Source organism: Galleria mellonella, unplaced genomic scaffold, assembly GCF_026898425.1.
Source record: "Galleria mellonella isolate WM207_F2 unplaced genomic scaffold, CSIRO_AGI_GalMel_v1 utg57, whole genome shotgun sequence".
NCBI lineage: Eukaryota > Metazoa > Arthropoda > Insecta > Lepidoptera > Pyralidae > Galleria > Galleria mellonella.
The window spans coordinates 9,122,097-9,134,998 of record NW_026442119.1 but is presented as its reverse complement, the minus strand read 5'-3'; the positions used below and the strand labels follow the sequence as shown (position 1 = coordinate 9,134,998).

The window sequence follows — 12,902 nt, the reverse complement described above, 5'->3', positions numbered from 1 at the left end:
ATTTACATTGCGTATGTCCATTTATCAGAATGTAATAAATATATCTTTATATGCGAATCATTTCTACATAAAATCTAGTCTAAAATTGTAATTATACGAAGATTCATATATAGTATATATTCCTTTGGTATCAAATACTTTTAAGATAAGGCTAGATGGAAACATTAATTTAATAAGCTCCCTACAGGATACTATTCTTTCAAGAATCTGGCTTTATGGTATAGAAACAAAGAATTTTATTAAATTCTTTCGTTCCTATAATTTTAATATTCATTACGTTTGTATTTGTTTAATGTAAAATATGTCTTCAAAGAAAAATGTTAAGCTTATGAAAAACATTTAATTACGTTTGAATTACCTAAAATAATCAGATAACTAATTAAAGTATTTTAATAGCCCAGTACTAGATATAGCGTACCCAACCTTTATAAGGAATGATACCGAATGCCATATGTTCTATATGATGTTAAAAATCAATGTATAAAATTGTTGTTTTATTGTTAAAAGTTTTATAAGTACACATTATATTTTAATGTAACAACTACCGGTTTAGGTTTAGGAATGGTAACATATGTAGGATATGATGGGTGAAACAGTATACTTGGTAATGCTTATCTCTATAGTCGATTGGTACCTCTTTATATAAGTTCGACCGTCATATTGTTTGCCATTCTAAGTTGCATAAAATAACTTAGCTTCTTATTCATATAAAGTAAAACTTTTTACAAATATATTATAACTATTACACTGTTTTGTAATTTTTTTCAAATATGAAATTTAGTGTAAAAGTGAATGAGATAAAACAGTTCAATAGCTACAATAGATTTATGTGAGGTTTACTGAGAGGGGTTCCTGTTTACTATTTAGCATATTTTTGGAAAAATACTTGTAAAATAAATTAACTTTGGCTTTCACAATATGTCGATAATATTCTAAAACAAGTAAGACTTGTTTCACATTCTAATAAGTATAATTTAAAGTCTATTGTGTGCATATGTCTAGGTTCCTAAAGAGAGTTAAGTGTTTAAAAATTACTTTATCTCTTTTTACAGATTATTGATAGGTACCTATTTATTGTATATATATATATATATATATATATATATATATATATATATATATATATATATATATAGGATACTTAATATTATAATAATAAAGAAAACAAAAGAAACACTATTAAAAAACATACTTTATTTTACACACAAAACGGATCATGAATGGACATAATTAATGATTGAAAATCAAACATTTTTTATGGTTATAAGTAGAAGGATCTAAATACTTATTATTTACTTTGTTATTCACCAGCCCAATCTACCATATCCATAACCACCGAGGCCGTATGCACCGTACCCGGTAACCCCGGCATAAGCCGCTGCAGGACTGTAACCGAGAGACCCGGCGGCAACGAGAGGGGCCCCGTAAGCTCCGTATCCGCCATAGCCGAGAGTGCCATAGCCGACTGCGCCATAACCTAGACCATTATATCCGAGGTTGGAGCCGATGTAGCCAGCGTGAGCCAGGCCGATGAAGCAGAGGACGGCAACAATCTGGATAATGTAAAAAACATATAAATTAATATACAATGGTCATTGCGTATGTTCTGTGATATCTATATTGTTATGTTTATGGGTAATTATTACCATTTCCTTTCATATGGACTCTTAGTCTGCTTGCTATCTTAAAATATTATAAAAATATTTAGAATCAGATATTGAATGTACGTAATTAGTAAAAGGCTTGTATCTTTATTTGTTACTTTCATAATAAGTTTGTTCCTTAATAAACCGGTCTAGTATTTATCAATACAACTTTATTGTGGAAGAGTACATATGTTTTTCAAATTTACAATATGCATACAAAGTTCCAAAAGGGTCGACAATTACCACTATTATTAACAGATAATGATTATTTGATTTAAGGGAAATTGTATTAATTTATTTGGAATTATATTTCTATAAAAATATTTCAGAATTCTTACCTTAGCGAACATGTTGTAGGTAGTTTTTTGCTTTGTTTCTACGAGTAGAATAATTTTTGCAGTGAAAATGTCTGTATATATACATATCATGTAACCTGTCTAATTCAGGAAACTGAGCCTATTTTCAAGGTTTCAAACGTAATTCATTAATAAAAAATTCTTAGTACCTAAGAGCCCTGGTTTTTAATGTGCATTTTATTAAAATGCCTAGCGATATATCGTAATAATACATGCCTAGTAATTAGTCATATGCCCTTGTTATTTAAAAATATTTTGATGCTTAAACATGTAAATTTCTAAGCCCAGTAAATATTTTAGTAGCAATTAATGACATATTTTTGATAATTACATTATTATGAAAAACAATCAAATAACATTATTTTATAGGACATTAATTGTAAATATTATTTACTCTTAATACGGTGGAGTAACAACAGTGTGTTGCTAGTGTTTTTTATTTTCAAGATATCATAAGAAAATATCCACAAAAAAAAAAAAACTGTACAGCAGCAATATACAACTTGAAACAAAAGTGTTTATCAGACAACCTATATATGCTGCTTAGTAAATACTTTTATATTATAATATACACAATACATGTATACAAGACAGTACATAATTTTTATTGTCTCTTAAAAGATTGCATCAGATTAGCAGATTAAAATACAGGAAATGGGCTAATTACAGGGAAAACTAAAACTAAAAAACGCATCATCATGATTCTCAATACGCAGCGCCCAAACTTTAGCCATCTTCAAGAACCTAACTACCTGTTCTTGTGCTTTCCTACCTGTTTGTATTGTTATTGTTTGCGAAATAATTGTATATATTATAAATATGTATATATTCATAGTTATATATACATTACTTGCACTTCTTATACCAAATAGCTACTATCTTTTTGCGTTTCTTCTCTTCTGCGTTTGTTTGTAGGCAAATTTTTGGAAATTCCCCATATTATATTGTAAAATGAAAACTGAAGACGGGAGTTTATTCCACAACTCAGATGTACGAGGTAGAAGGATACACGGACAGTAGTAGAGTGCCGTGCACTCAAAAAATAAAGGTGAACTCCAGCTTTATGGCGAGAAGTATGATGGTAAAAATGTGACGATGGCATTGGCATCCTATAATTCCCTGGAAAATTTCCCATTGTGCAGACGATAGAAAATTGTAAAAGAGGCAACATCTCAAACTCAAGGAATCCAAACCGTCCACTAGCATGGGATCGTCGATAACTCGTATCGCTCGACGCTGTATAGAGTTAAGTAGGCTGATATTGAGGTGTTTCTGTTCAAAGATGTGAACAGTATTCCATATGTGAGTGAATTTGGTTTTTGTAAAGTAGGAGTCTATGCTGTTTGAATAGAACAAAACAAAAAAGGTTTATTTATTTATTTGATCAACTGAATAAGTATTACAGTCTTCCAATACGCTTACCCAGAAAAGCATCAGTACTATAACAAATAATGTATAACTATAAATAAGAATAAATACTATATTGTATGTATATGTAGGATATGGCAGTGAATTTACAGGGCACAGAGGAATAACACCTTAGCCCTCAGGAATGGGAACGCATGGGGGTATCACGGGCGAAATATTATACTCTGTTATATACATGGTACTGTACATGTTTATAGGTGACGGTTACCACTTTCCATCATGTGGGCCGCCAGCTTGTTTGCCATTCTAAGTGGCATAAAAGTCTATATAATAAAAATAAATAAATAAATAATACAAACAACATTTTGTATTTTCATTAAAATATAAGATGTTATTTCCAGTGAACAAATGCTCAAAGGCTATATATGACGAAACTTCAGCAAGTTGGAGGCAAATATGTCTAGTTGTGGATATTTGTCCTTTTGAGTAGTTTCAACGCAAGAGAGAGCGAGTTTGCTTGGTCAACTCTGTTCTTCTAAACCAAACATCATATAAATATCGTCTACGTGCTCGCACGTAGTTACTGGACGCTCCTATAGATGACAGTACAGTTTGGTTATATTTTTCCCTACGTATTAATTATAGAAAAATACAGGCAGTTAGTTGCATTTTTTCAGAAAGAGGAGAGAGAAATCGAAGAGAGAGAATATACGAGTATTTTTAATTAAGATTTACCGCTTAATTGTAGCCTTAGATATTCGTCTCATTAATATTTTGTCTTAAATAGGCGATTTTAATTTCTGACATTTCCGCAAGAGTTCCGATTTTTCCATCTTAACTTCTAATTGACATATTTATTGAATTCTTCTTTCATAATTTGCAATTTTTTGACGAGTAGGATAAAAATGACCTATTATCTCTCTTTGTATAAAATATTCATAGCTGTTAATCCATTTAGATCTAGTGCGCAACAATTATCTTTATCAACTATGATGTGAGACTACTAACTACATTCGGCTTACTTAAGATTTAGTTTTGTAATAATCATAAGATAAGAAAAGGTTGTTTATGGTAGAATGTATATTGGGCGCTGTATATTAACAAAAATACCAAATAATGACAGTAAGTGCATATTTAGTGCTTACAGCACATTTCATGAGCGTAAAAAAGATCGTGATGCAGTGCTACCACACATAGGGGAAAAACCTTGTTTATTAATTGGAGTTGCAAACAGATATTTATAATATAAATAAAAATTTATATTTAGCTATTAAAAATAATAGTGATACAGTATAATAATTTTCTCTACTGTTAATGAGGTTTTAAATTTCAATTGGGTGACAGCTTACGAAGATTCGGTATAAATTACTAATGATATATAATTCACGTCCCGGGATATAAGCTTAGACACTGATAATAATGATATAAAGAAAATTTTAATAGAACATTTTTTAATTATGAATCTTTATTAAGCCATTACTATATCAAATCATCAAATGGGATGTCAGCTTGTTTGTTTCCCTTACTAAAATTATAATTGTGAAAGTTAGTTTCTTTGCTACCTTTTAGTGCCTTAACAGCTTATCCAATTATTTTGAAATTTGGTACATACATAATACATATATGAAGTATTGTGTAATAAAAGTATTGCTACCCGTACTTCTGTAATTTTGTAAGTCTATTATAACAAAAGAAACAAACAAATGCTTGTAAAGAATAGATTTTATTAAATATATATTTTTATTTCAGACTGAGAAGTACATAAAAATGTTAAAAAAAAAGATACAAAATCTACCAGGCTAAATTGCCATATCCATAATTACCATATCGCGCATATGCGAGTGGATTATAACCATATGAAGCAACAGCTAAAGGAGAAGCGAGAGTTTTGGTTGCAACTGGATTCGCAATAACGGGTGCGGCAACGACGGGAGCGGCTGCGACCGGGGCAACGCCATATCCGGCATATCCGCCAATACCGCCATAACCTAAGCTGCTATAGCCGAGACCGCCATAGCCGAGACCGCCATAGTTGAGACCGCCATAGCCGAGACCATTATATCCAAGAGCTCCATAGCCAATGTTTCCGGCATGAGCCAGACCAAACATAAAGAGGATGGAAACAATCTGAAAAGAAAATTATTGATATTAATAATTGTATATTTTATTTTCGGCAATTGTGATGCGATGTTAATTTGTCACTGTGCATTTTAAATACAACGAGCTTTTAATAATTACTAGCCTTTACTCGTGACTTCGTTCGCGTGATTGAGTTATATTAACTGATCTGGATAAAAAGTTACGTATGTTCCTTTCTAGCCCTCATAGTACGTGTATACTAAGTTTCATAGCGATCAGTTAAGCTGTTAAGGTGTTAAAAGGTAACAAACAAACTCACTTTCACGTTTATAATATAAGTAAGAACTATGAGTTTGCAGTAGTATTTTGCAAATAATTTTAATATATTTATTAGTTTATTGAAATTATTTTTACGTAAGATAATGTCTAAAAATAATAATACAAAATTTTTATAGAAAGATTTACATTGAAAACTGATGGAAATTTATTAGCTATATTTACATACTGGTGAAGTTGTAGTGACCATTATTAATATAATGCAAAACAAGTTATTTAATAAATCCATATATGGTATTTACCATATATGGGTACTATATACCAATTTACCATGTATGGTATTACCTTAGCAATCATTTTGCGAGTGGTTAAGTGTTAACTGTAGAATTAGTAGAAATGTACTGTATTTGTAATTGAATTGTTCATTTATATACCCTTACGAATGCGTATTTAGGAAATTGTACTAATTAATTGTCAAGGATCTACGCATTGTTAAAAAATTTGCACACATCTAATACGCAATAATTGCTTTTTTAATTTATTTTGTTAGAATTAATTAATGGTTATTATGTTTTTTTTTTATTATTATAACTCATACACTCCAATATATGGTATATTATTATCATCATATCAGTCATTAATTGTTCATTGTTGAACATACGCTTCCCCCATAAAAGGGAGATTTCTGGTAGTATGGAATGCTTGACAGACGGGTGGGAAACCGCTGTTAGACTTTGGTGATGTTTAAAATGGGACGCTTCTAGCTATCCTGACCATTAAGTTCTCCTAATCACCTCTTACGAGACCTTTTTTTTTTATGCAACTTAGAATGGCAAACAAGCTGACCCACCTGATGGAAAGTGGTAGCCGTCGCCTATAGACATGAGCAGTACCATGGACATAACAGAGTATACTGTTTCGCTCATGATACCCCCCATGCGTTGCCATTCCTGAGGACTCAGGTGTTATTCCTCCGTACCCAGTAAATTCACGCCATATCCCACCCTTCAAACCGAAACACAGCCATGCAAACACAACTGCTTCACGGTTGAAACACGAATGGAACAGAGGTACCCAAGCAATCGACTTTTGTACAAAGTCTCCCTCTGGTAAACCTACAAGAAAGAACGAGCTGTTCTTTGCTGGGGCCATACGGTGATATATGTATATACAAAACTAAAATATCATAATCGTGCTAGTTAAGCTTCTCTTATAGATTGCCATAAGGTACGGTGAAAACCACCTAAATCATGCATCTACATTGCGATCATCATTTTATCTAGTGGGGGGTAATTTTACCATCTGTTTGCCTATACGGGGTCATCACTTGAGTAATTTAAATTTGGTTAACAGATAGGTTATATCCTAATTTGATATACGAGTATAGGATACTCTATATATTAATTCATGAAGATAAAGTCACCGGTACTGCTGTTTTATTAAATTGTTGAATATACTATATTTATATTTATGCTAGCAAAGCCGCGGGATATAGCTAGTAATAAAATAGTTACGAAATGCTATGGTAAAAGCTGATAGACTATTTGGCAGGTACTGATCGTCGCCTGTTAATACAAATAATGTATCTTACGGTATACTGTGTTGCCTATAATCTTTTTATGTATTTGCATTGTGCCTTTTATAATAATTTATCTTCGAACTATAACGGATTGGCGGTAGAAACACGAACAATAAAGTACTCATATAGCCGTTGATTTTGTATAAAGGCTTCCTCTGGTTGATATTTCTAATATTTATTTTTTCTTATTTTTAATACCTTCTAAATATTATAATTCAAAATAAAAAAAAAATATTGTAACAGTTGGCACAGTATAATTAAATTTGAAAAAAAAGTAATAAATTAATAAAATTATCGGCCATTGCATTCTATAAATATTTCAAATTACAAAATGTAAACAAGTAATAAAATTTCTTCTCTAAAAGATATGTTCCTAGATATATATAACAATAATAAAATTAATTTATTGGTTGTATTTTTAGAAAAGTTTTTAATTTCAGTTGTCTTCACATGAAATTTATGAAATGTTTCCAAGCAATCCAAATAAATGCTTAAATATCGAATACATTTACTTGTATTTACTTGGTTCTTTAAAAAAGGTAATGTTTTATCTAGTAGAATCATAAGAATAAAAATTATTACTATTAAAACTATGAAAGAGAGTAACCTCTTGGCATTTTGATGGTTTAACTAATCATCTTAAATTTTGGAATACACTAGAGATGGAGAAACAGGGTATTTTTTATGCCGGGCATTCAATATATGCCGATTGAGTGGACAAAGTTGCGGGTAAAAACTAGTAATATGAAAAGCTAAATCGCTTAGGCCTTTATGTTTTGCTTGACTCACGGCAATAATTCCATGACTTTTTCATATGTTGTAAGTGTAACAGAATATTTATATTATACATATTTCAACATTGAAATAGGAATATTTTTTATGTCGCTTAATTTGTAATACATATATTTAATTTATATTTGAAATATATATTGTAATAGAGAAATTAATAAAAACTATTTTAGTATCATCTGATAACACGTGAACCATCGTGTACAAATGGCGTGAAAATATGGCTTTTTTATCCATTTATTTTAATCCTTTCTTTTATTATTTCTTTTTTTTTCGGGGTTATGAGTTCTTTATAGGCTTTACAACAAGTTTTCAAATCAATATCCCTAATTTTGAAAACATTTTAAATTAAATTGGTCGAGTTGGAGAAATTTGGATTGATACAAGCATGTATGGATTTTTATAAGGTCAAAATGGCCTAGTTTCTGAACCAGCTAATTAGAGTAAAAGATATTTATGAAAAGGTTAAATATCTATACACCTTGTTTATTCCAAATATTTATCACTAGCTGTATCCCGCGGCTCCACCTGTGTTAATCAGTACATAAAGTATTCTGTGTGTGAATCAGTACATAAAGTATTCTTTGTGTGCTGAAGGATGTATTTTTTTTTTATTTTTTTTTTATGCAACTAAGAATGGAAAACATGGCAAAAATGGCAAACAATGTAACCTAACTAACCTAACCTAGCGTATCAAATTTCATTCAAATCCGTTTAGTAGTGTAACAAACTCCTCTTCATTCATTCATCTTTACAAACTTTTGCATTTATTATATTAATAGGATTACTATAGTTCGATTTCGGTCATCGATCATTTTCGAAAAACCTGTTCAGTTTTATATTTTATATGTTTTTACCGTGAAGCTGTTGTATTTGCATGGCTATGTTTCGGTTTAAAGAATGATATATGGCAGTGAATTTACAGGGTACAGAGGAATAACATCTGTTTTCTTAGGAATAGCAATGCATGAGGGATACCCTCATAGGCAAAACAGTATACTCCGTTATGTCCTTGGTACTGCTCATGTCTATAGGCGACGGTTACCACTTTCTATCAGGTGGGCCTACAGCTTGTTTGCTATTTTAAGTTGCACAAAAAATATTCACAAATAGGTTTATACTTAAATTTATTCTCTGTTTAAGTAATTAAACTGTGTTATCTGCGTAAGCACCATTAGATATTATATAGTTTTTGTTCTAATAAAAATCCCGTGCCACGATATTTATTCATAACGACGAAACTTTTCAAGTGATTTTAAATTTAATTTTGTAATTAAACACATTACTATTAACATATGTTCCAACCTTATCGGAATAAAAATATTCTATCTCTTAAAACAATTTTTATTTTTTAAAGACAAATTACGGGCTGTAGGTGTCAGTACCTTAGTACATAGGTGGAAACAACGTTTGCCGGCTCATTTGGTGACAATATATATTTAGAGAAACGTGAATATATTTAATGATATGAGTTATATTTAATCATGTTTACTGTTCAGTCGATTTATGAAAATCAATATTGAATCAGAACGGATGTCAAATCACCCAAATTATAGAATAAAAGAACAAATACTTGTAATGAATAAATTTTATTAGATATTTTTATTTCATACAAAGAAAAAAAAAGTTTTTAAAGAAAAGATAAAGTTTACCATGCTAATCTGCCATATCCGTAATTACCATATCCAGCATATGCTAGTGGGTTATAACCATATGAAGCTACAGCTAAAGGAGAAGCGAGACTCTTGGTTGCAACTGGAGTCGCGATAACAGGAGCGGCAACGACAGGAGCGGCTGCGACCGGGGCAACGCCATATCCGGCATAACCGCCAATACCGCCATAACTTAAGCTGCTATAGCCGAGACTGCCATAGCCGAGACCACCATAGCTGAGACCGCCATAGCCGAGACCATTATATCCAAGAGATCCATAGCCAATGTTTCCGGCATGAGCCAGACCAAACAAGAAGAAGATAGTAACGATCTGAAAAAAAAAATATTGATATTAATAGTTGTATATTTTATTTCCTGTAATTGTGATGCGATGTTAATTTTTTACTGTGTATTTTAAATATAACGGGCTTTCATTAACTACTAGTCTTTACTCGCGACTTTGTTCGCGCGTATAAAAAGTAAATATCCCTCTCTAGCCCATAAAGTACGTAGTACCAAATTTCATAGCGATCGGTTAAGCTATTAAAATGCTATGAGTTAACATAAAATTATACTTTCACATTTATAGTATTAATAAGGATATAGTACTACTAATATTTTGCAATGAATTTAAACATATCTACTAAAATAATTTGTATGTAAAAATAATAATATTTTTTTTATAGGAAGGTTTACATTGAAAATGTATGGAAATTTATTATCTATATATAACTTTAAAAATTGTGATGACCTTTATAATTGTAATGCAAAACAAGTTATTTAATAAATCCGTATTTAGTAGTTATTTACCTTAGCAATCATTTTGCGGATAGGTATGTGTTTACTGCAGAATTTGTTTTAAAAAAATGTATTATAATCGTAATTGAATTGTTCATTTATATACCCTTACAAATGCGCATTCAGGAAATTGGAGTCATTAATTGTCAAGGATCTACGCATTGTTAAAAATTTCGCATACATCTAATACGCAATAATTTCAATTTATTTTGCCAGAACAATGTTCATTATGGTTTTAATTTATTATAACATATCATAGACTCCAATATATACCATCATCATCATATCAGCCGTTAACACACATATTCCCCCATATGAAGGATTTTTTTTATACAACTCAGAATGGCGAACAAGCTGACTGTTCTACTGTTTCGCCCATGATAACCCCCATGCGTTGCCATTTCTGAGGACTCGGGTGTTATTCCACTGTACCCTGTAAATTCACGGCTATATCCCACCCTTCAAACCGAAACACAGCCATGCAAACACAACTGCTTTACGGTAGAAACACGAATGGGGCAGAGGTACCCAAGCAATCGACTTTTGTACAAAGTCTCCTTCTTGTATGCTTTATAGGCGGCTTGTTAACTGCAGTTAGGCTTTGGTGATGTTTAAAGAAGGAAAAGTAATGGGTGGCCAGTTCTATACTGGGACTACACATATATACAAAACTATATTATTATAATTTTATTAATGAATTGTCCATTACGAGACATAGAGATACGGTCAAAGCCACCTATAATTTGCACTTGCATTGAGATCACCGTTTCAACTTGTGGTAGGTCATCTTACCATCTGTTTGCTTTTATGGGGTCGTCACTCGAGAAACTTCCTTCCACATCAATTAGCTGTTCCGTTGCAATTTCAGATTGTCTATTATAACATTTTTAAATAATATGAAACAAAGTCTTTGTCTGCATCCGTCTGTTTTCTACTCATATCTCTTAAATTATACTGTTCATGTCTATAGGCGACAGTTATTATTTTTTATCAGATGTGCTTGTATGCCGTTCTATATAGCGTTGCAAAAATATCTGTATGTATTAGGCATGTCTATACATCTCATTTATCCTAAATATTCAATACTGAGCTGTATCCTGGTACAGATGGCTCAGGACTGGTCTTTATGGCAGTCTATGGGCCTATGTTTTTTTTAATTGATGATAATGGAATGGTTACCCCACCCGCCCTAACGGTATACACAAACGGGGCACCAGTGTGGGGTGCAAGGTGAGAGTGAAAGGGCAGGTCAGTAGCTCATCGTGATGGATACACCAGGAATTGAACACGACGGTTTCCAGGAGAGACCACGTGGAGGTCGACCTTATGGGGCATATTGCTAGCAATGGGATTGACAGTCCGCATTACTAACAATCCCTTCCCCCCTGGAAGGCCTATGTTCAGCAGTGCACAGATAGTAGCTGAGATAATGTATCCCGTTGCACCGCTCGCGTAAGTTAGTACCTAAACTATCCTATGGTATACACGGATAGGATGATATACTCGTACACCTATCCGTGTATCAATTTTTATTCAAATCCTTTCAATAATTTATGCATGAAAGAGTAACAAACATCCATCCATCCATTCATCCATATATCATTGAAAACTTTCGCATTTATTGTATTTTTTTAATAAGTGAAGATGGAACGGTAACCCCGTCTGAGCTATTGGTATACGCTGGTGGGGTACCAGTGTAGGGTGACAGGTGAGAATGAAGGCAGGTCAGTTGGCCTATAGTGACCAATTGAACAAAAATTAACCACTATGGTTTCCAGGGAGAATCGCGTGGAGGTCGACCTGGTAGGGTGTATTACTAGTAATGGGGCTGTTAAATCTCATTACTAACAATCCCTTCCCCCGTATTTATTGTATTAATAGAATGTTTTAAATACTTTTCAAAACCCTGTTCAGGTTTTTATACACAAGTATAAGTAATTAAACTATGTATATCACCTGCATAGGTATCATTATATATTACTTTTTATAATGAACATATATAAATAATTAAATAATATGATATATCACTACATAGTATAAAACAAAGTCGCTCCCTGTCTGTCTGTTCCTATGTATGCTTAGATCTTTAAAACTTCACAACGGATTTTGATAAGGTTTTTTTAATAGATAGAGTGATTTAAGAGGAAGGTTTATATGTATAATACATGCATAATATAGTAGAGAAACACTGATCAATTTAGAGGTTGTGTAATGTGTGATGTAATATGTACCTGTGCGAAGCCGGGGCAGGTCGCTAGTCTATTATATAAAAATCCTATCTCACGATGTTTCAACAACAACGATCAACCGATTTTAATGAAATTTTGTAAATATTAAACATTTAGTATCGTATGCTTA

General features: G+C 32.0%; 3 protein-coding genes across 3 annotated transcripts; all 3 read right to left on the bottom strand.

The window, feature by feature from the left end:
* Positions 1-1,180: 1,180 nt before the first annotated feature.
* On the bottom strand, positions 1,181-2,023 carry LOC116413181 (lamprin 1.8-10-like). Its single transcript, XM_031910795.2, has 2 exons — positions 1,985-2,023; positions 1,181-1,553 (listed from the first exon to the last, which is right to left on the bottom strand). Exons 1-2 carry the CDS (start codon positions 1,994-1,996, stop codon positions 1,305-1,307), a joined length of 261 nt encoding a protein of 86 aa, XP_031766655.1. The 5' UTR covers positions 1,997-2,023; the 3' UTR covers positions 1,181-1,304.
* A 3,103-nt stretch (positions 2,024-5,126) lies between these two features.
* LOC128201685 (shematrin-like protein 1) lies at positions 5,127-6,117 on the bottom strand. Its single transcript, XM_052899382.1, has 2 exons — positions 6,071-6,117; positions 5,127-5,497 (listed from the first exon to the last, which is right to left on the bottom strand). The coding sequence occupies exons 1-2, from the start codon at positions 6,080-6,082 to the stop codon at positions 5,162-5,164; spliced, it is 348 nt and encodes a 115-aa protein (XP_052755342.1). The 5' UTR covers positions 6,083-6,117; the 3' UTR covers positions 5,127-5,161.
* A 3,549-nt stretch (positions 6,118-9,666) lies between these two features.
* On the bottom strand, positions 9,667-10,616 carry LOC113509862 (lamprin 1.8-10-like). The gene is made up of 2 exons (XM_031910877.2): positions 10,557-10,616; positions 9,667-10,077 (listed from the first exon to the last, which is right to left on the bottom strand). Exons 1-2 carry the CDS (start codon positions 10,566-10,568, stop codon positions 9,742-9,744), a joined length of 348 nt encoding a protein of 115 aa, XP_031766737.2. The 5' UTR covers positions 10,569-10,616; the 3' UTR covers positions 9,667-9,741.
* Between the last annotated feature and the right edge of the window lie 2,286 nt (positions 10,617-12,902).